This window comes from Apteryx mantelli, chromosome 2 (assembly GCF_036417845.1).
Source record: "Apteryx mantelli isolate bAptMan1 chromosome 2, bAptMan1.hap1, whole genome shotgun sequence".
Taxonomy (NCBI): domain Eukaryota; kingdom Metazoa; phylum Chordata; class Aves; order Apterygiformes; family Apterygidae; genus Apteryx; species Apteryx mantelli.
Window position 1 is genome coordinate 26,101,312 of NC_089979.1, and position 24,584 is coordinate 26,125,895.

Here is a 24,584-nt window from a genome sequence, read left to right on the forward strand (position 1 = left end):
TCCTGGCCTCTACATGTAGCACTTCCACCTCGGGCTCAGCCTTCTCCACCGGCTTGGAGGTGTCGGCTCTGCCTTCTCTCCCTGCCCTCCGAGGGGCTGTTGTTTTCCCCATTTCTTTCTGTGTTAGATTGTCAACATAAGCCACCAATGGCCTTGCTGTAGTCATATAGCCCTGGGCAAGTCTCTTGGATTTCCTCCATATCTAAGGCGAATTGGCAGTTGTCACCATGGTTTCTGCCACCCCCTAGTTTCCCACCCCAAATGTATTACCAAAGTGTGAAGGCAGCAGTAATTACATTAAAAAGTTCATCTATTGCTTCTTTGTTTTCCTGCTCCTACAGGATTAATCTAATCAAACCTGGACAGATGTGGTCAAGGTCTCACTTACCTGAGCAGTGCTTTGGGATCGGCTTTATCTCAAGGCACTATTCTGTTGAGGTCCAAGCTGTAAATTTTCAGAAGGAAGATAATTGTTCCTTTTAGTATTAAAACCTGAAAAAATGTATAAATTATAGAGTGTCTGTTGTAAGGAACTGCCTCTGCCACCCATATGCTGATATAAGTGGGGAGTGTTTCAGGATAGGATACTCCTCAGTTTGAGGAAAGGTGGTAGTTCAGATTTCTTGGTTAAATGGACCTAAGACAGTAAAAAATGTTTGCCAAGCGTATGTTGAATTCAAAGTTTCTGAAAATAAAATAAAGTAAAAAATATGCTCTTTTAATGCTGTGTTGGACACATTTATTCACAGTGTGAAGTTAAAGTTCCCAAAGGATTTCAATTTTTAAGAAACCGAAAAAAATTATTGCTATTTTCTAGATTTCCAGGTGTAGAATGGAATTGATAGTTGAAGGATATTTTTGAGAGTTTGGGAATAATTTAATGGCCATTGAAGGCATGTGCCTTGGGTCTAGGATAAGGCCTTTACTGAGTTCTGAAAAAACTTATGACCTCGTATTTATTATGGAATTTAACTGTTTTCCCTCTTTTTAATGATTAGGTGATTCCTTTCCTTGGACAATCAGTCTGCATCATTTCAGTATATATACTCTTCTTGGACAACAGATGACACTAAATTTAGTGGAACCAATGGGCTGTACTTCTACTTTAGCTGTTACTTCACAGAAACTGCTTGCTTCAGGGCCAGAATCCAGACACTCGTTTGTCGTCTGCCTCCATGTCGACCTTGAGTCCCTTGAAATAAAATGCTCGAACCCACAGGTTGGTACATTTAATTGATTTATGAAAGGAAATTAAAAATAACTTGATTTAAGTACAATTGTTCTGCATTTTGTTGAAGAGGTTCTCTTCTATTAAACATCTTAATTTTTTTTTAACTGGGCCATCAAGATCAAGGTGCTTAGATTAAGATTTGCTTTGAAGCTCTCTCAAGTTTTGTAATTTAAACTCTTCTCAAAATGTAATAGCTACAGTATAAATGCATCTTTTGGCTGATGGAATGAAATGAATTGCAGATGTACCGTTAAATGCTATAGTACTGTTCTGCTGTTACTCTGGATTCTTATATTGGAATGGTTTAATGCAATTTTTTATCATATTCTCACAGAAATAACATTTCTTCAAACATGAAATGTTTTGCAGGCATACAATGGTAATTTTGTAAGAAAAAAAACTGATATATATAAATAAAAGTTATCATCTCATACGTGTTTATTAAAAGACAAAAAGGTTGCTAGATTTTCTAAGACTGCACCCTGCATTTTTCTGAGTTGGATCAAGTTTTCTTTAGTCCTACATCGTAGGTTTTCTTTGCAAAATTTTGAGTAATGTCTACTGTAACTTAAATAATATTTTCATGACAATTGCAACATATGAGCAACAGTGGTGTTGGAAACAGCACTCTTGTTCTCGGGAATTACAGATCTGCTTAGGTCTGAATAAGGCACAGCATTCATATGCTGTTTGCTCCAAAGCATTAGCCGTATGTAGGATTCTTCAGAGGACGTGACGGACAAAATGGACTATTTATTTCTTCATTTAATAGAAAGAAAAGAGAAGAACACAAAATATTGTATCTTTTATCTCATAAACAATGCATCACATTTATAAAAGATTTACGGACCTATGACCTAAGTCTGAGAATGCTAAAGCTAAGGTGGCTGCTGTAAGTTTAATGTTGTCCCTTGTGTGTACTCATTACGATATATTTCTCAGTCGCGTGTTATTTTTCCCTTGCCTTATTCCATGTTCTATGAATGAAACAAGTGTTTTAAACTGTGAAACTATTTCTTTATTTTATCATATCAATGTGTGTGTCCTGCCCATTCACTGCCCTCCATCCAAGTTAGTTTTGAGTCATTTTCTATATGTCATTGTCTTCTCTAGTAAGTGCGCTCAAACTCTGTAGTAAGAGGGTTGGCTAGTGTGAGATTACACACTGGACATGGCAAATTAAAATTTAAAATTGAGCAGCCTCAACAAAGTCTACTCAGGCTTGTAAATCTGCATTACTGGGGTGCTTGCACATATAAAAGGTTGTTGTCATGTCATTCAATGTGTGAGCAGGAAATGGCAGAATTATGATTTTGCTGACAATTTTACTTTTTACATTTCAAGACTTTTGAAAGCTTCACTTTGCAACCTTGTGGTATTTCCATAATTTTCAATAGATTCATGTGTTATAATTTCACAGCCTGTGGAGTCCTGCCTTATTCTATATTAATTTTCTTAGAACTGTAAAGAATTCATATTGATATTGCAGCTACCCACAGAATTAGAAAATATTTCCTAGATATTCATATAGGAAAATAGTTTGTTACATTTGATTGGTACATGTTCAGTGAAATTCCAGCAACTAGTTTGATCAACTCTGATTTTTTTTTAATGTCCAAAAATATTAATCATGGTTAATACATGTGATACATTGATAGTATTAGTTTATAAGCAAAATGGAATTATTTTTTTAAAGGGAAACTTTTTCTGAATTTGAGTTGCAAAATTAAAAGGAAAAACAGTACAGTAACTAAAATACTTTTTTGGAGCTTTCCAGACAAATTGTGATCCAATAGTTTGTTTTGCAAATTGTAAGAAAATATTTCCACTAAAAAATTCAGATTGTAAGCTCCATGTGAATCAAAATGCTGACTATATTCAAATGTTACAATGAATTTGTGCAGTGGAATATCAGACCAAATTTTTTCTCTATGTGTATACTGTGATTTTATTCACTTATTGAAGTATTATAATGACCAAAAAGATAAAGACAAATTATTCAAGTTAGCAAGCTTCTGGAGTTGTCCTTTTTCCCTACTTTGCTCAAGCAAAAGGAAAAAAAGTAAAAGAGCCTTTTATTTATTTTATTTTTTTACCAGATGTTCAAGAACAGAAGACGGAAAACACAGTTACATAAACAGCATCTGATATTTATAAATTCACAATAGAGTAACTATGAAATTTGATTTTTTAGAATGACAGACTGTATTTTGTCTATAGATGACAGCTTTAAATTAGGTGATACTTAGTGAATTTGTTAAATGGTAACAAAGGTGAAGTATTTCACTATATAACTCTTATGATTTAATATGAAAACATGTTCTGATGGTCCTACCCCTCTAAAATCAATAGATACTTTCAGCATGCAAAATTGTCAGGATTTCACCTTTTATTGTATTGTTCTCAATTTTGTGTTAATGTTATTTTTTGAAAACAAAATACTGTAACATATTGATTTTACTATTTTTCTGGAAAGTACAGATTTTGCCAAGTGGGCAGTGAGGTCTTACTGAGTTATGTGTGGTTTTGCTGGGGAGGAAGTGGAAGCAGTGTAGAGAGAGGGAAAATTTTTGTAACAAATAGTGGCAGTGTTGTTCATACTTTGTTACACTTTTTTTTTTCTTTTGAATAAAGGGTACTAAAAATAATAATCATATATTTACTGTTATGCTCAAAAATAATTCTAAAAAAGGAGACCTTGCACTTATGTTAGCTCTTCTGATATAATCAGGAATGGATTTTCAGAACAGGAAGGCTACTCACCTGAAAAAATGTAACCAGCATGATAAATAGAAATCCTTCCATTTTAATGATTAATAACCATTGAAATACAATGAAATATATTAAAAAAACAAAGATACAGCTTCAGCTCCCCTTTAAAGATTTGAAGTTTATTTACACCTAAAAATGTGTCTCACTTATGCTTTTAGGAGGTTTTGCTGGATTTTTTTTTTTTTTTTTTTTTTTGTATTTTCTGCTCTTTAACATGTCTTCATGAAAATCATCTTCCTCTAGTTGTGTAATTTTTCTTAGTGAACGTTCTCCATGTTGTTTTGTCTCTAATTTTGGAGCAGGGTAGACTATTAGGTTAATACTAATTGGCTGTCTGGTTTCTGGCATTGTTCAGAGAGATGGATATTGCTATCTGAAATAGCAGCTCTTTCAGAGTGGCTGCAAAGATTCTAGCCTGGGGAATTACAAAAAAAACCCTGAAAACATAAATAATTATTAACTTTAATGACTGCAACTGTTGCTATCATATTTAGGTCCAAATTCTTCAGTAGGGGATTATTAAGTATTAAGGTATTACTGTACCTCTTCAGCTTGTGTATGAGCATGCATGTAAACACAGAAGTTGCATCATTTCTTCATTCATGTTACTTTGTGCCTTTATGCACCATGGCATAATTAAATGGAAGGCTTTTTGGAAGCCTTGCTTCCTTAGAACAAGCATAGCTTAAATTAGCCTTTAGTCTCTTGACCAATAAATATTTTGATGGAGGGGAGGTTGCAAGCATCTATGATTTGGATATGTGCCCGTATCCTATTAATTTTCTAGAGATTGTTTTGCCAGCAAAGTATCAGCACCAATTAATATTATACTACTCAATCAATCAGATGGACGTTATTAGTAGCTCAGGAAAACCTGGAAGTTTGTAATTAATAATTTAAAGACTACCACTGCACTACAGACGCAAACCCTTTTAAAGTGTAACTAAAGTAAGTTTTCGCTGTAAGTGAAACAACTAGCAGTAATGTTTGTCTGTCGATTACTTCATGCATGAAGACAAAAAAATAGAGAGGTTTATCTCCTGTAAGAAAAAATTCTGTCAAGAGTATATGACCTGCTCAGTGTAAGCCTTGAAACTTCAAAAGAAAATCCAAGATGAATTAAGAAGGTTTTTATAAAATTCCAGCACCTCACCTCTTAAGAAAGGACTGTAGCATGTTCTTTGAGACTTCATCACACATTCTCACGCACAAAATCAAGTACTGTTTTATATCAAATGTAGATTGACAGCAGTGTTTTTCTGCATCTGTTCTGCCCACATAAGAAGCCAGCTTCAGAGAGTAGATGTGTCCTGAGGCTTAAAGTTCTTATAAATATGAGAATTTCCATTTTTTATAATGGCAAGTTGGGTATGGTATCCAGCTGTGGATCTGCTTATATATTGTTTGCAGTTTTCCCTGAGCTTGTTTTATACAGTATATGGCAATATGTTGTCATACAAATTCCATGATTAATGCTTATTTACAAAAGCTTGTGTAAATATCTTAGAACTGAGTCAAACAATGTGCAAGTTAAACAGTATGTTTTCTGAATATTGGTATGACATATCCCAGGAAACTATTGAGTTTGATAGTGGATGTTCTTTCTACTACATAGAACAGTTACATATGCTGCATGGGATCACTATTTTATTACTATTGAAAATGAGTAATTTTTACGTTCTTAATATTTTATAATGTTTATTTTTACATATTTTCCTTTTTTGGGGATTTTAATAGAAACTGTAGTATCCGTACATATGAAATATACCAGAAATTAGATTTTTTTTTTACTGTTAAAATGTGTTAGTAAAAGTTTTACAAGACCAGGTTATTGGTTATATTTTTATGAACTACATACTATATGTTGAGAGAAACACAGATTTCTGATCAAAATCACTATAGCATAACTTGTTAATTAATTTAATTGCAATGTGAGACTCTCAGTTCTGCTGTATTTTAAGTCTCAGTGGAGGACTTTGATTTTGATGATTTTCCTTTACCTTATTATGGAAAAATTCATCTTAAAAAAAAAACATTTCTTTTAGGTGCAGCTTCTGTATGAACTGGCAGAGATTGCAAGTAAAGTTTGGAATAAAATTCAGAAGAAAGGAATTCTTTATCAATCTTCTGTCCATACTGAACCCATGACAGGACCTGTTCCTCCTAGCTCTCCAATTAAAAGTAGTGTTGGTACAGCTCCACCAGATACCAGCACATACAGCCCATCTGCTGACATTGGGACCACTACAGAGGTAGGCTTTCTTAAAAGATGTGTTATGTGAATACTGACCTACAAGATGTGGTGTGTAGTCAAGTAAGAATCAAAAGGATTAAGGAAGAGTAGTAGCGTCCCTATACAAAGTATCTTTGCTCATGATCATCTGATGACGGATATTGTATTACTCAATTTGGGGGAAGAGGGGAAGAGAGGAAGGAGAAAAAGAAAATGATTGCAGTAGTGCTCCTATGTTTATTATTTGTCTGGATCATTTCTCTTAGAAACAAATTAATAATAACTCCTGTAAGAAAATTGTAGCTAGTGTTTTCAAGTCCAGAAGTATAAGGCAGTTTTCAAGTCCAGAATTATAAGAAAGAGTAGTAACTGGTGGTTTTGAAATGCCTGTGGCACTTGTGCTGCTTGTGGCTTGTGAGTCATCCAAAGTAGCTTTGGTGGTCAGCCAGTCATGTGGAGCCAGTCAGTAGGACGCCCGTGCTGTCTGGAGCTGCTGTGTGTGTAGTCTCTATTGGCAAGCTGGGAGAGATACGGGGACAGTGGAGGTCCTGAGGCCGGTGCCAGGGGTCACCCAGTTGCATGCTCCCACCCAGCTCCATCCTGCTGTCGTCATGCTCCATCTCTGAACCACTTCTGTAGCTCTGGGCCTTCACCTTTCCCAGCTCTCGAGTGTCTCAGGAATTTTTTGTAACTCAGTCCCATGTGGATTTCGGTGTGCAGCTTCCAACATGAGAAAGATTGGCTACTTGGTTTTATGTATTTTATTTCTGCTTCCATAATTTTCAGCACTGTGTAACTGACTGGAGCAAACTAGTAACTGATCTTAATCCCTACATGTGCCTAAAACTGTAAAATACTATTTTGAGGCATGGAAAGGTGTTCTGCTTCTTTGCCATACTGCTGAGAGGAGCCTGGTTCTTTATCAGCAGGAAAGCAGTGTTGAACTTCATCTCCGAGTCATTAGCTAGGTGGCACCAGGTGGCTGATGTAGTGGAATCTGTGGCCACAAGAGGCTGTGCAACGGGATAGGCGTCATATTTGTGATTTTCTTAGTGTCCCTGTCAACCTTCCTAGTTAGATTAATTAGTTAGATTAATTAGTTGGCCTTCCTTGTGCTCCAGGAGAGATCGGTAAATGCATAAGATGAGGCTATACCAGTACTATATCATATATATGCAATGCTTGAGTCTTAACATAAAGCAATGAGAATGTGGGGACATTGCTCCGAAGAGACTCGTTTTCATTCTCCAGACAAGCCTGTTGATTTGGGAGCATGTTGTAGATCAGGTCTGGGACACAGGCAAATATGGAGCACTGGCAACTCTGGCTGCAATTAAATAGTTCAGCGTTTGGCCAGGATTGCTTTAACCCTATGCGTAGTTTGTATTAATTCTAGGTTTTGGAGAGACTGAATTGGTGATTGCCATTGCTTACTTTCTGTGTGCATCACACACACACACACACACACACACACACACACACACACACAGAAGTGACAATCATTAAAAGGTGTTTGAGATAGTTTCAATTGTTAAGTCATTTCACTAAAATACTCATTTCTAAATTATTTGACTTGCCTGGGTTTTGGTGTGGTTCTATATGTTTGTGTGATCTCTGTTGTGAAAAATCTAGTCACGGGTACCAAATTGAAGATAAGCAATAACAGTAAGAAGACATTATGGCCCCAAAACTAGTATTTTGTTCACCTACTGGCAACAAATTCCTTTCTTATTAAAATCAGAAACCACCAACTTTATAAGTATCAATTTGGTTTTGACCCTCTATATAGACAGCAGTATTTAGAGTACATGCTGTACTTAGAGCCTTACTTGAAACTGATTCAGTAGTTGTTTTAATCCATACGTTACCAAGATTATTTTGGCAATATAGACCTAACGAAGTTTGGTGAGTTAGCCAACAAAGGACAATACTAGAATTTGTGTTGAGCATTTTCCTCTCTGAAGCTAAGATCATCATTTCAATCTTGTTAGAATAGAAAGTTAATATATTAAAACACATGGCATTAATATTGGATTTTTTTCACAATAGGGGACTTAGAATTGACAGCACTTTACAACTGATATTTGAAAATTGCTTTCAAAGAAATGTATCATTTTGCTAGATAGTACAAATTTAAAAAAATTGACCCTGCTCTGGCAATATTGTTATTTAAGGTATGAAAGGGGAGAAAAGGTACAAACAGGAAAAAGTGCTTGCAAAAAGCCATAGTTCATCTCACTGGAAGAGCGAGGAATCGAACCTGTCCAACATCTCAGTGCGTGCTCTCAGCCCAAGGTGCTCTGCCTTGTCTGGAGCAGGAAGGCGAGGAAGAGCCAGCATGGGGAAGATGCAAGTGCATAAATGGCAGAGCATCCTGAGGCAGATTTCATTGCTGTAATGGCAACACTGAGGTGGGAGAACATACACATGGCTAGATACATGAGACTGCAGGAAGTTCTTCGTTAGCAATTGAAACTGAGAATTAGAAGGTGAGATCTGATATTGTTTCAGGAAGAGATTGACAGAGTTATTCAAGTAGGAGGGTAATATTTTTTGCTCAGTAGTTAGGAAAATTGGGTTCCATTTCTTGTTAAGTAGGTGGGCATATTATGTCTATTGAGACAAATTCTAAACAATATGTAGGGTGTGTGAGTGTTTTAATTAACAGTAAAGAAAAGAAAGGGAAGGGTTTTGAAGTACTATGGTTGAAAAAAGATATGGAGAGAATCTTTGTCATGGGAAGTCAAGTCAGAGTTTGGATTCCTGTAAGACTGGTAGCTACAAAAATGCTGTATTTTTTTGTGGGTGCTGTCATTTCTGGGAATTTGAGAGTCCTTGTTTATTCTTGGACCCTACCTTGAATATCAGTCTGGTAGTTTCTTGAAAGCTAGTGAGACTGTAAGGAGCAAAAGAACTCTGATACCTCGTGGGGGATTCATCTAAATGATTTGACTGTTATGGGGTGTAACATCAAAGAATGTCTTGACCTAATGCTTTCTTGTATTTAAAGGCTGAGGGGAAAAAAAAAGTTATTCCTTCTCTCTTAAAACTAAATCTATGTCAAGCTACCAGTTGGAGTGAGATGAATTACCTAGGAGGATGACCAAGTTCATGTGTTCTTGTTTATATAAACAAAGTAAGCTGTTCCAAACGGGTTAATAATAAACCATAGGGAAAATGATATTAAGCTGTCTATCACCATTTTAAATCAATGCAGCAATCAGTTTATCTGACATTTTCTTTTAAATCTTTGGCTCAGTGATAGTCATAAATAAAAAATAATAATAAATCTCAAACTGTTTTGAAGCTGTACAATGAATGAACTTGTGCAGATTGTTATGTGAGAAGCAGCTATGAACATTGCTCCTGAGACCGTGCACAGTCCTGAGGTCCGTGTTGAAAAAGGAGGTTGTAGTACTCTTGGGGGTGGGGAAGGGGAAGAGGAAAAACACCCTTGGCCAACCAGTGAGAAATAGTAAAAGGAACCATATTTTCTTCTCACATTTCTAGTAAACTATTTGAGACAATATAAATTAAATAATTTGTAACATAATGGTTGGCAGTATCTCCAAAACACATTCTCTTCTGCAGTTGGTGGCTGTCTCTGAACTTATTCAACATATTTCCTAGTATCAAAGTACAAGCTAGGTTTTCATTACAATGACATGGTTGCTGACCTGTCCTTTAAGGTAAGGACTGTTGAGAATTTAAAAACACATGTATTGAAATGTTAGCTAGGAAATGTTCTCCCTCATTCTTTTTAACCAGTAAAAGTTGTTTGTCCTCTGAGAATAAGTAATCACTTAGTTTCCTGTTTCCTCTTGCTGATTTAATTACAATCAGCATACCAAAAGAAAAAATAAAATTTTGCCATAGTTTGTGTGATCACAAAATCCTACTTCTCCTTTAGCTGTAGAGGGTAGGATTTGAAGATGAGAGAGAGGATCTGATCCCTTCTGCTGTCTCCAACTGCCGCTTAGGACCGCTTTTATTTTACTGAAACCTCAGTCATAGTCTATACAGACTCTATTTGAATAAAAGTAACTTCCTTAGTATATTCAATATGCACAGTTTCCCCATATAGATGCAGGGGAGCATCTGAGAGGCACCTATACTGAGAGGAAATGCTGTGCAGCTACTCTCCCGCCCCAAAAGTAGGCAAAGAAAGTCAGCAGGCCTTGTAGACAAGAAACGCAGACAGACTTTTTATTGGTTTGTCTCCTGTGAAGTACAGCAGCTAGTTCTACCCGTCAGATTGCCTAATGGGCTGCAGATGTCAGTCTGCTATACTATACTCTTGCCAGCAAGGCCAAGTTTTTCTTCTGGGTCTAGTGTGAAGATTTAGTCCTCCACAGTTCATCCAAATATGGATCATTGTATATAACAATCTATCTTAGACATAAGACTTTTTATCTAGAGAGCCTGTTTCTGTTTGCAAGAGCCCCTCTGGTGAAATCAAAGCTAGTATTGTGAAACCAAATTGTATTACCTTCTGCCAAAGTACAGTTGAGGGCTGAGTATTTTTCAGAGTACCTTGTGAAGAAATCATTTTAATTTCAAGAAGTGGGAAAGGAGGTAGGTAGGTGCTCAGAGGAACCTAGTGCCCACCAGCTCCGTACATCATAGTGTTCTTCAAGCACCCCTCAGGCTCATGTAGGAAGTCTGAGAGTCATGGGGAGAGATGGGTGGTGTTTGGGGAGGGGAAGGCAGAAGTTATCTTTAATACCTCACAGAAACTGAGATCGTAGGAACTGGGACGTTGGGAAAGTTGAACAACTGAAAAGAAGTGAAGCTGCGTGGAAGGGGAGGATGACTGCAAAAGGCATTCTTTCCGCAAATGGGAGAGGGGAAAGGGAAGGTGGAGGCAGCTTTGGGAAGACAGCTGAGATGTTTGGAGCAGCATTTCACCTTTTACCTTAAGTCTGTTTTATCCCTGTCTGTGGTTTTGCTCCTGGTTTGAACTGAACTACTCCCTTCCTTTCCCACAGTGTCTGAATTCCATCAAGGGAGCAATAAAAGCACAGGAGGCAGTTTTAGAGCAGGCACTCAGTGGCCGGGAGAGCTAATACCAACAAACGTTTGCTTGATTGCTGTCATGATACTCGCAGATCTGCAAAGAACCTGCAAATACTTTTTCTAAAAATTGAAAAATACTTTTATTTTCATTTTTTTAAATATGGTATGCTTAATTTCTTTACACTCTCTAAAATGCTAGTATTGCATACTCATAGTTCATAGTTTGATCTTTAGAAATTTCAGGGTAGTTAATATTGGCCTAACTCTACTCACAATGAAGTCAGTGGGAACAAAGCTAGATCCATTTTGTTTGATTTGAAAAATACCAGCCTATATTTGTAAATTGTAACTTATTTTTAGACTGTTGTAACACTAATGTTTTTAATGCAAGAAATGGAGGACGTAATATATAAAAATGGAATGCATCAGCCACGATTTCAGCATGCAGCTATATATTTTTGTAGTCATCATTGCAGACTACCAACAATGAAGTATATAGAGTAATAGTATGTATTTCTACAGGTTTGACTTAGAGAGGTTTCCCAAGAGTTTGAGAAATCTTGTTTGTGTTTTGTTTATCAGAGTTTGTGTTTAGTTTATATGTTTCTACAGTTTTTATATTTGAAATCTTAAAGTCTGTCAAACAAAAAATACCTCCCTGCAATAGGTACACTTTTTTTTTTTTTTTTTTTAACTTCAGAGATGTTGCCGTTAATGTGCTATTCTGTTCTGTGGGAGACAAATGATTATTTTTAAAGCTTCTTTCAAGTGCGACAGCCTTACTATAAATGAATAGGAAGAAAGCAAATTCTCAGAACTGTTTGTATTAAAAAGCAAAAGAAGTAATTTGTTTATATGATCTGCGGATGATTTATATTTTAAGCTGCGTGTAATTCTTTTCATGCTGACAAGTTGATAGTGAGCACCGCAGTCATATGCAGATAAAGCTACCTAGCTTCCTGAATTTCAGTCTGGGTGGTAGTCAGCTGGGGAAACATGAGTGAGAGGCTTAAGTACTGGGGGGTTGGAAACAGTTAATCATTTTTACCACCCCGGCTTTGGAACAGCAAGAGCAAAGGTAGTACAGACTACAACAGGCCACTTGTTACTGTTTACTTAAGTACAAACAGTGGTAGAAGTGTTTAGTCCTTGGGGAAGCTCTGTGATTGAGCAAGAACGCAGAAGTTATTTTGATAAGGCATAGCAGTAGTGTGGCCAAACTGTGATCATCCCGGAGCTTTAGGCAGGCCTTGGATGAAGGCCTCGTATGTTTGGTTCTTCCTGATGAACAAAGATAAATTCTACTAAAAAAATAAACTTGGTATATTGGTCAATTTGCAACAATTGGTGAAAGAATTAAATTGTATATTTTAGGACTTGGCATGAGAAGTTGTGGGAAAATAGTTCAGTGTTTCTGACTCTGGCTTGATTTTTCTGTAGATCTGGAAACAGAGCAGAAAATTAATATATAAACATATTTAACAATACCACGCTGGGTGCTGAAAATCCAGACTGAAAATTGAAACTGCATGAGAAACAAGAGCACAGTCTCTCTTCTCACTTCAGTTTCGTAGTTATTCAGTGCAAAAATTTTCTAAGGCTTTGAGCTTATTTAAAAAAATGACTTCAGCTACTGCAGATTATCATTTTTTTCACTCCTTGTGACTCTGCTCAGTGGTTCTGGATACCGTACCACTACCAGAAGGCTAAGAAGAAATGCAGTCCCTTCCTTTCCCACCTCCCACAGGACAGCCATAGGGCAATTTCAGCCTTCAGAGGAGCTCATGTACAGCTGCGGCCACAGAGACAGGGCCAGTCCGGCTGTTCACATATGTTAGGTCGGTGGAACAATTTAGAGAGCGTTCAATTTGAACTGCTGAGCTAGGAGATAGGAGGAGCCAGCAATGTCTGGCCGGGACCTGGCGACCAGCAGGTGGGAATGTTTGCGGACAACCCCTTCCGCTAGCGTGGCTACACGCAGCTGAGGATGTCTCTGTAAGCCTCAGCTTAACACAGGATCCGCAATACCAGTAACCCGCATATAAAATCGCGGAGCACAGCTACGCATATCGAGCGAGGTTGTGGCTAGGACTTGCAGGCCCTGTCATGGAAGAGGCACCAAAATCCTACCAATTGCCAGGCCAGGCATCCAACACCCAAACTACTCTGCGGCGAAAACATTCCTGTGTTGTGCCAGCTCTGTCCAGATATTCACAGTTCCTTTATTTCTGATCATGGTGCTTGCTTTAGAGATAAAGATGCTTATTTTTCTGTGGTGGTGTTTTATATTGCCAGTGTCCATCTGACATCTGGAAATTCAAGTCTTGTGTTTCTCTTTGCTTCCAGAAATATGTGTCTGTAAGCCTTACTTGCGTGTTAAATGAAGTTTTGTCCTGCATCTTAAAACGCTATTTCTGTAGATTTTAATAAAGCCAACCCACATACTATAGGAATTAAGTGTGAGAAGGATCTGCAAATCACACAAGTTTAAGCATAAACACAACCGGACTTATGCCAGAGCAAGCTGAGCTCCAGCAACAGTAGAGGAAACTGCGAGCATCTTGGTCTGTCTTCTCCGCCTGTGCATTTTTTGGTTATTGCGTATCAGATATACTGCCTCTTCCAAAGCATTATGTATTTAGAAAAAGAGGAAGCAGTTTCTGATGATACATCTGGGTCTGTACCTGTAACTCTGTTTTTTCGTAAGCTTTATAGGTTTAATAGACTTGGAAGTTGGTAGGGGCCACATTCCCTAAAATTCAGTGTTTGCTGCTTTTAAATTTGATTGCACATTCCTGAGTTACTTCACTTTTTATATGTCTCTGGGTTTATGCTAGATAAATGCAGTTCTTCAAGGATCTCACAAATGCTGTTACATGTAACCTTGTGCCAAAATGATTAACAGGCTGATTCTTTGAAAAGCATAGTCATTTTATATTTTCAGAAAAATAAGCTTAAAGAAAAGTGTGGGAAAATGATTGCCTCAGTTTTCTACAGCACAAAGTTATCTATATCCTCAAACCACTAAACAAAAACAGCTTTTGTGGAAAAAAAGTTAACAAAATGCATGAAACATATGAACCCACTAAATTATGAAAATATAGATCCAAATTATAAAATGCAAAACTTGCCATGGTGACAGTATGTATTTTCTGTTAAATATACCCTTTAAGTTTAATTTGCTATTGTTTTCTGCTTTTTTAAACTATTCTGAAATGTAGAGATCTGCCAAAATTTTAGAACAAAATTGATTTTCATACAAAAAGCATTTTGGAGCACATCCAGTGGGAGAGCGAGGGTGTGTATGTGGGGGGGGAGGAGACCGTCTCTCACCCGCCTCCCTCCAGCACAGTTTGTGAATTACAGTTTGGCAAATGAAGCATGCCAGCAGTACAAAAAGAACTTCAGAAATGCTCCAGCTCTAAAAACAGAAGGGAAAATTCTTTTTATAAAATGAATGGAGAGGAGCAAATCAATCTACAGAATGTCAACATTGGCTTGAACTTTGATTTGAACTGAAAATAAACACATTTTCAGGTTTAAATAAGTATTGTTTCTCCCTTTCCTTGACCTTTAAGTGGCCTCCATTTCTTGATATTCTGTGAAATGCATCTCAGGATCTTAGCAACGGCAGCTTGTCCTTGGCTGGCTGCTTCCTCGGAGCTGCCGTGCTTGAGGGATCCCCCCTGTTCCAAGAACCTCTGACTCCAACATTTCTCGAGCATTCGAGGTTTGATGAGAAAAGTCATTCCAGACACAATGAAACTCCACAGTAGAAACAGGATCTTTTAGGGGAATCATTCAGAGGTTAATTATGGAGGTGCGGGAAGTTATTGGAAGACGGTGTCAAAACCATTTGGATGAGTTGCGGGAAAGAAATGACAAGGATGGGATTTGCAGAAGGCAGAGATCAAAGGGCTCCAAATGGAAGTTGCTGATGCCCTTGTCGGTCGTGAAATCGGATGAGGCATCTGGGAGGTCTGATTAAAGAGGGAGACGGGATTCTTGTAGTACTATGTTCATTCTGGCTGTAGAAGTAAATGTCTTTGCTCCTGCTTTTTATGGCTTTACAAGTAAGCAAAGCAGATGGCTAGGGACACAGGCTACTGTTGGAAGAGGGTGGATAGCGATAGGCAGAGGATGGCAAAATGGCTGGGATACTGCTTGGCATATGTTCCTGTCCTAATACTGGAGGCTGCAATCTAAGGACTCAGAGGGAATAAGTGGTGGTTAGTGCTGGAGAAGAGGCTGCTCTCTCTCCACGCATCCAGCTGCTGGGAGAGTGCCAGGTCTGACACTCCCCAGGCTTCTCGCCCAGCTTTCATTCCTTCTCCAGTTTCTTATTCCAAAGACAGGAGTGGGCATTTTGGAGAAACAAAATGGAGTTTCGCCTACAGTGCTGAAAAGCCTGAAGATATCTGCCTTATATGTTGCAGAATCGGTACTGCCTTGTAGGAGGCGCTGAAGAGAGTAGCGGTCTTTGTGAAGATGTTAGGAAATGTCTTGCAAAGGCATGGGTGGTAAGCGGTGTTCAGAGGTAGGAGTCTCGGGACAGTTTGTGAAAGGTTTGGCAAGAGGCAGAAAGGTTTGTTGAGGAAGCAAACAGGGACTGTGGGTCACTTAGAGGTTGGCAGAAAGGAGTTAACCTCTGCCCTGACTAATCTGTCATGTAGCAGGTTCTACCACTCCTTTTTTTCTTTTTTTTTTAAATCTTATTGGATGCCATAGCTCCACCGTGCCCCACTTGTGCTGGAGTTGGGTGCATGCAGGTGAGATTGGCCATATGAGGTTTCTCCAGTTAGACATCCTGCTGTGATAGACTTCATTATTAAATATTAAATACACAGCAGGAAATAGGCCCGTGCACCCATCCACACATTCCTGGTTTCTGTAACTTGTTTTCTGTAAGCACGTTTATAATCTTCTTTCCCAGCTTTTTCTCCTTAACTCCCTCCATGACTGCTCGCTCTTCCTTCCACTGCACATGCAAATAAATGCATACACAAACAAGCGTTCTTTCTCTCATTCTTATGATTTTTGCTCATACTCTTTTGAGTCTATCCAGCTACTTCTGATCTATCCATACATTCCCTTCATTTTGATGGCTCTTCTCATATGCAGCAGTGTTTGTCTTGTCTTAGTTTCTGGGCTAATTGTACCTATGGCTGCCTATGTGGACTCCTTAAGGGCCACCCATTTAATTGTTGGCGTGCGTGCACCGCTTTTTACAAAGCAAGAAGCTGTTGAACACCATTCAGACCAAGGTTTAGGTGTCATTCTTTTTTCAGTTTATTTCTGCAGGTCTCTGGTACCCGCAGCTCTGGGTTTGTTCATTCGTTTATGCATTCTCTCTCTCCCTCTCTCTCTTTCTCTCTCGTAAAGACAATTAATAAGAGATCAAACCTCTTCTAGAAGACAAAATAGTATTTACTTAGAATAGCTTACAATATAAGACATTACAGACAAAAGCTGTCACAGGGCAATGGATATCTAATACACATGCCATTTTATTACCCTTTTTACCATTTTGTATTTAAGACACTAGCACAGACTGTATCATTTTCAGTTTTATCTTCCAATTCAATCACCTTTTCACAGATGGGACTATCACTATTACATGGTTTTCTTGCTCTATTTTTTTTAGTTCCCTTGAAGCTGAGCTGCTTGTTTTCCCACTGTGTTGAAACTCCCCATTGTCTTTCTTTCACGCTCTGTGATCTCAGGCCCTACTTGACATTCACTAATCTAATGAATAATATCTTTTTTCAGTCTGTCAGTGCAGACATACATTGTCACCTAATTCCGTATCCATGGCTCCTTGACACATTATGACTAATATTTAAGGAAATCTTCCCAATTATAACAGCACTTGCTTTTAGTACACTGTTTAAATACTTCTCATAGAGGATATTTTCTTCATGATGAACTCTTTTGTGAAAAAGGTCATTTTTAATTTGTTGTATTTACCAACCACTGATTATTAATAATAATAGCACAAGACTCTAATCCTAGAGATATAAAAAGGTGAACTTGATAATTTTTAGAAATAATAGCTTTGATTCAAGAAAGTGCCGGGTATTTTTTTCTTTGATTTTTTTTAACATATTTCTTTAATTGAGTCAACACAGATCTTTCATACTTTTATACATACCTAAATTATACACTAGATACTTAGAATCTTCGTGAAAAGACACTATTAGATGGATTAGATGGATTCTGTGATTAATATTCTTGAACAATGGTAAAGTTAGAATTAATTCATCTTTTTTAAGTTTTCCCTTTCACAATGGCATTCGAAGAGGAAAAGTCCATTTTCATTTGAAGGACATTTCGTAAAACAAAATATAAATTCTCAGTCCATAAAGCATGTGTTGAAGTTCGTTTTTAAATCCGGTGAAGATGATACTTACACTTATACAATTTTTTAAATCTGTAATTATATACAATGTTCTGGAACTACCACTGATTTTTCTTAAAACTTAATTGATGAGAGTTAGGGTAGGATATTTCTTTTCCTTCTGAATTGCGTAACTTTACCATGGAATAAGCATTACAGTGCTGTATGCCAGCTCCCTCCATGAATACTTAGTAAGAAGTTTTCTCTTACTTGGGCTATGGCCTGATTTTTTTCCTTTCATTTGTTTGGAAAAGTGAGAGAAGGAGATTGAAATGTGTCTATACCCCACTAAGAAAACCTCATATTAATTGCAGCTAGTTTTTTGCAGCTCTCTGCAGTCTAACATAATCTTTCAAATGACAGTCACCTATGGCTCTACAAGGAGTCTCTTCAGAGCTGTAAGCAATAGTGCTTATACCTGTTTCATGCATTTGATTAATTCAAAACACCATCACCATAGTTACTTGAGGGTTAACTGAATCATAATTTTCAGGTCAGCATCTCATATTATGTCTGTTAAACTGCTCTAAATAATACAATCACACTTTTAGGTATTATTTTCCTATAACATATGTCAGCTGCACAATGTCTGCCTCAGAAGAATGAATGACTGGAGGGATAAGTTGCGTATGTCAGATGTTTGACAACATAGATGGTTACTTATCAATCTTAATAAGTACCACTGAGTTTTTCAAGGGTGAAGGTTAGTGCACATAAATAAAATAAAATACCTTTACTGTTTCTCTATATTTCTAAGTTTTGCTGGAACAAAAAGAAATTTTTTCAGTAAATGCTAATGTGAGTGACATAAAGCTGAAAACTTGAAGCGGAAGGTATGTTTCAGTGCTTCTCTGAAAAATAAAGAGGGAAACGTAATAGTATTCTTCATTATGTAATAAATTCTAAAAGTACAATGCCAGCTGCTCCATTTTCTAGATATCAAATAGCCCAAAGCAATAATGGACTGCTTGCAAAATTTTTGTAAGATTTTTTTACCTGCCTTTTTGCCTTATCTTACAGTTACTATGGTGATAAGACAACATGTGTATACATGATAGAAATCCTTTAATTAAACTGTAGGCTTGAGTTGATTGAAAATGTGATTCATCAACATAAATGCTTCCATATGAGCTATGTCATTTGGTTTGGGATAGGTTCTACCCTCCCAGAGAATAGATTGCTAGCAGAATTTCCCTACTGCCAATTTTGGACTGGAGAATGGGTCAAGTAATGTCAGATTTTAAGTTTTGCTACTGACAGCTAAGTTTTTCTGGGACTTCTGAAGCTGAAGTGAGTGGATTGCAGTTGCTTTCCTGACAGGTGAATAGGTGTTTATTCAAACTGTACCGTGCCTGCTGTGTAGGTCTGTTTGCAGAGTGTCTTCTCTATAAATCATCATGATTAGTCATTAGGTAAATCTCAGAATTAGCAATACTTTAAAATGATTTTTTATGTTTGTTCATCATAATTTACCATTCCTAATCCTCCAAATCTTCTTTAAGAATTAAAACTTTGGGTGGTTTTTGGTCTGTAAATCTTAGAAACAAGTTGGTCTTAATGGCTCAAAGCCTATCTCTAGCCAATTTGGCAATAACTTTTTCTTTGCCTTTTGTGCTGGAAAAGTGATGGAAACCCTGCAACACTTGATGGGTTGCAAGCAAAGATGCTGATGGGTTTTTAGTGGCTTCTGGTTGACATTAGTAACTTAAGTGTCCATCATATTCAGTTTAATAGGCTGTGTGACATGAGGAGCTGCTAAATTTGCATCTTTCCTCTCTAGAGGCAGTAAGTTCTGGCAGAGGAGCAGGGTGAAGTCCTGTGGGTGGTACATTTTTCAGTTGTCCACAACAAGAGTTATCAGAGCTTGTCTGCAGGGCTCTCATAAGCCCTTTTCCTAACAGGATTTTCAGGATAGTGTTTGTTTGTCACATTCTTTCTCTGAAAACATTAACCTTTGAGCCCTTAATGTTTTAGGGAAGGAACAGAGATTATGGATGGCACAGAAATCCAAGCTGCCGACAGGTTGTTCATGTATACGAGCATAGTGCAAGTGGCAGAACCAACTTTTTTAAACAACAGAAATACTCACAGAGTTGCAACTGAAATGCTCCCAATTCTTGCACAAAGCTATTATTTTGTGAAATCAGTTTCCCCAAGCAGTTACAGTTAAGAAGAAGAAGAAGAAGAAAAAAAACAGTATGTGTGTACTATGGAAGTGATATGGCCATACTGAGATCTTCCCCATTTGGCACCTCCTACAACTCTTTCTTCCTCTATTGCTGAGATATGCACAAACCTCCTTATCCCCTTTCCCATTTCGCCTCAGAATGTTCTGCTTTTTTCTCTGGTAGTAGTGTTTCATTAGAAGAGCTAGTGAGGAAAGCTCATTGCACCAAAGTGAAACTAAGTGATGGAACTTTTTTATCTTGGCCAAAGTCCATTATCTTTACCCCAAAAAGGAGAATATGTTTTCTGTTTTCTTTTTTTCCTACCATTAAAGAATGGCTCGATCCAAAGGTATTATCAATGGGAGTGTTTGTATTTATATGTATATAGTTTGGGGGTCTGCATCAGTCTAGACAGAAGAAACGAGTAGTGGTGAAAAGCAGGACTGTCCTCTCAGCTGTTACTTTTGTTCCTTAGGGCGATTCTCTTCAGGGTGGTGATGATTCTCCATTCTCTGACTCAGTTACATTGGAACAAACAACAAGTAATATTGGAGTCTCAAGTGGACGTGTCAGCCTGTGGATGCAGTGGATGTTGCCAAAAATTACTATCAAATTGTTTGCTCCTGATCCTAGAAATAATGGCACAGGTACTCAGCATAATTTTTCCATTTTAAATTCCATACCTTATTTTAAGGCAGAATATTGGCTATTCAGAGCATTTATTGATAATATTAAACACTGTATAATACAAAAATCTGGGTTGGATCTGTTTTAACCTACCACAACAAGCTCTAGTTAGACTAATGCATGTAATCAGAATGCAGCGTTGTTCTTTGGCAAACACTTCCTCCTCCATGTGGAATAATGATTATATTAAATTGGAAATAAATTTCTTGTTTTACTTAATACAGGGCTGCATTTCTTACCTTAACAGCAATCATGTTCGATTTTGGTATGATTTAGTAGCATGTTTTGTGTATGTCCATCTGTAGGTATGTAGTTTTCTGTTGATAGTTTCAAAAGTAAGTTTAACGTAATCATCATAGTATAATTCTAAAAGTCATGGGAAATGTAATATGTTTCAAAGTACTTCTACACTGAAAACAGAAATATGTGTGGCACACAATTAGCTTCTCTTTTTTTCTTTGAGAATAAAGTTTGATTATCATCTGGATAATAATTGTTTAAAAAGAAGATTCTGTAAACATAATGAAGGACTTTGAATTTTTTTTTATTAGGAAACTGCTGTCATTAATGGTAGAAATGTGAAAAAAATGAGGAAACTAATATGGTTAAAGCTAATTTGCAAAGAAATGTACTTGAAACTTTGATATGAAAATAATTATATGAAAGAAAGAAATCTAAAGTGTTAGAGTAACTAAAGAGTGTTAGAGTAACTATCTTGGCAAATATCTTTTTATTCTTTATAGGAGTTTTACTCAAAAAACCAAAAGTAAAAACCCCGTAGATAATTGTCTCACATTATACACACTTGTATGAAAAGGTTTGGATTCTAGCTTTTTTACTAGTTCCTGTCTATGACAGTTGAACCAAAGTGTGCTGTGTGAAAAAAACTGAATAGAAACAGCATCGTCCTGTTACATCCCATTTACAAAATGTAGTGTGCCAGATATTGTACAAACTTGCAGGTGTTAGATTAATAACTTATAATTTTAATTTTCTTTGACTATTACAGAAGTTTGTGTTGTCAGTGAATTAGAAGATCTCAGTGCCTCCGTGGATATGCAGGATGTGTATACCAAAATCAAATGTAAAATAGAAAGCTTCAATATTGACCATTACAGAAACAGGTAATTCCTAGGAGCTTTACTGCTTTAATTCCAGGCTGGAAGAAGGCTGCAGTAGTTTTTCCTTAATTCTTAGCTTAAATTTAAAGTAATTGTTGAATTTAAGTGAAATGGGATGGATATTAAATTTTTAGGTAATAAACATTGGAATTGCAGTTTCTCAGAATTAAATCTGATTCCAAAGAAATACATGGAAAGGATTTCATATTAAGAGAGCATTTTTTTGCATTATTGCTCTGTTGGTGTGTTAGACAGAATCATGCATTTAGCTGAGATTTTGAATGGGAATTACCTTAAATACTGTTTCATAATACATTTAACTCTAGCAAGTGGCTAATGTTTAATTAGTTATGGTGCCATACTCTTAGATATTAAAAAGAAATGTCTAACAGTAGAGCTATTTCTTTGGCTGTGGCTTAGCAGCACAGTAATGCAGGGAACTAAGCTGGTTGTCTGTGTCTGTGTGGCACAGTGAAGTGTTACGCAGAAATGCATGAGTAAAATCTCAGTGATTAAACTCTACCAGTATGTCATCAATTTAGGCTAGGTAGATAGTCATACTAAGCATCCTACGTCTTAGCAAGTCTAGCTGGTTAAACAGAGCGCTGGATTATTGTTTGTCATTACAGCTCAACAGATTCTGTTTAAGGGAGACAGAAATTAAGAGAAAATATGATAGCTGAGAAAAAGAGAGAAAAAGATTAAAAAAAAAAGTTTTAGAAAATGTTATTGACATTGAAAACAGCTAAAATATTTAGGAGCTCAAATCATGTTGACTTAGGAGCCTGTGCTTGTAAGGTTTTATTCAACATTTCTTACTGTTCCCTATGTGCAATAGGAAAGAGATTCAGTATCAGCTTTTCTGAGTTACCAACAGTTCTGAGACTCTTTTCCTAATTAACAGTCTAAAACAAAAAAGTTGAATTTCTTTTGTCAGTTTTACAAATACGGTTATTCTTTGAAAATATTATTTGACAATTGAACTTTGTAACTTATTTTTTAAGTTTTTTAAAATCAAATCATGATGCTTTAAAATGCAGTGGAATCCCAATAGCTAGTTGCTATTAAGCTGCTTCGTCCACAGATTCAGTGCAAAACTTCGGAGATGGTGCTTCACTCCCAGGAGCCCAATGCTCCCTTGAAAATGCTTTCAACTTCAGAGTGTTCTTTCGTTTGCTAAAACTTATACATACATACATATATATGTATGCATCTATATGTATCCGCACACACATACACATGTATTTATATGTGTGTATATGTATATGTTTGTGTATATACCTATACACACACACGCACACATGTAAAGTTATTCCACTTGGCAAAATTGTTGTTTGCATTTACATTTCATAGTCTCTTCAAAGTGCAGTTGTCTCTGTTTAAATTGCTGTGGACTAGAGCAAACAGCAGAGAACAGATGAGGTGAACGTTCTGTCTTCCAGGCCAGGGGGAGGCTGGCAGTCAGGACATTTTGAAGGAATATTTCTACAATGCAAAGAAAAGCTTTTGGTGAGATTTCTTTAGTAAACTAAGATGCTTAACTGAATAACTCTTCTTAAGCAACATATTTTTCTTTATTCTTGGTTATGTTAGAAAGAACGATTACAAGAATTATAGTACAAAGCAACATTTTGATTCTTCGTAACTCACTTTTTCTAAGTAAGTCCTGTGATTTTGTAATGTATTTGAGTATAGTTTTTCTTTCGCAGTTTCTTAGTTCTTGTAATCATTCTTCTCCATTCTAATAAAGTTATTTGCTGAAAATCCAGGGGTAAGTCTATTTTGCATATGGAAGATTCTATTAAACTTTTAATTTCACGTCTTGACCTCTTGCTGGGTTGTCCTTTCACATAAATTAAAATTTTACAAAATTTCATTTTTTCACCAGTTTTTGGCTTAATCTGATTGAATTTTGGCATTTTGAAGGTACGGCACAGGCTTTATCATGTAGTTACATATAACTGTGCAAATTGAACGTAATTATTATTTTTTTGCTTATGGCAATTTCTTTAGTTTTCTTTTCTCTTCCCCTCTTCCATGCCTCATTCATTACCTCAAGCCTCGGAGAAGATTCTTGGTCTCTGGGGCAATATGGAGGTGTATTCCTTTCCTGTACTGACAAGCTGAACAGACGTACCTTGTTGGTTCGACCCATCAGCAAGCAGGACCCTTTCAGTAATATCTCTGGCTTCTTTCCTTCTGTAAGAATCCTTTTTAAATTTTTGCTACAGCACTTCCACTAAGAAATACCATTTAGAGTAAGAAAAAAAACCCTCAAATATCTTTAGTTTCTGGTCATCTAAATTGTGTCTGTACTGAATGTCTTGGTTGCATATATTGATTGTATTAGTTGTGTTATTTCCCTCATTTCCTTTAATAATAACTTTATTAATAGTCAATTCTTTTTGACTAGATATGGGAAGGAGGGTTGGTGGTTCATAACCTGATGCATAATAGTAGTCCACTGAAGTCAATGGGATTTATTCATACTAAAAGTGAGCATGTGCAGTAATGTTCAGAAGACAAATATGGAAAAGCTAGTACTGAACACTGCATTTTGTTCATGTAATTCTGATATCTACTCAGGAATTTAATTATTTTGTATTACTGAGCTAGATCTTAATGAAACCTTTTACAATTACTTTATATAATTTTGATAATGCAACAATTAACAAATTCATATTTTTGCCTTTCTTTTGAATTCTTGGACCATTACTTCCTGATTCAGAATATGTCAGTGTGAGATATTTAACTCCTTTTCTTTTTTATTGCCCTTTTTACTTGGAAAACTTTATAAATTATGTCATTAGGCCCTTCACAAATAAGAGTGTCTATGTAGAATCTTTTTGTGTTAGTGGAAGTTCTGTATGGTTGGATTTACTTTCATCCCGAATATTGACTAGGCAATACTCTCTCTTATTCTAGCTGCTTTAGTTCTTATAAACAGAAAATCTAACTT

General features: G+C 36.7%; 1 protein-coding gene across 1 annotated transcript in view; it reads left to right on the plus strand.

Moving 5' to 3' along the window:
• VPS13B (vacuolar protein sorting 13 homolog B) overlaps positions 1-24,584 on the plus strand; it is a 489,316-nt gene that overhangs the window by 266,453 nt on the left and 198,279 nt on the right. The window contains exons 24-28 of the mRNA XM_067290363.1: positions 999-1,219; positions 6,049-6,255; positions 20,293-20,464; positions 21,514-21,628; positions 23,685-23,826. Of these exons, the coding sequence (XP_067146464.1) occupies positions 999-1,219; positions 6,049-6,255; positions 20,293-20,464; positions 21,514-21,628; positions 23,685-23,826 (857 nt within the window). The remainder of the gene's footprint in view (positions 1-998; positions 1,220-6,048; positions 6,256-20,292; positions 20,465-21,513; positions 21,629-23,684; positions 23,827-24,584) is intronic.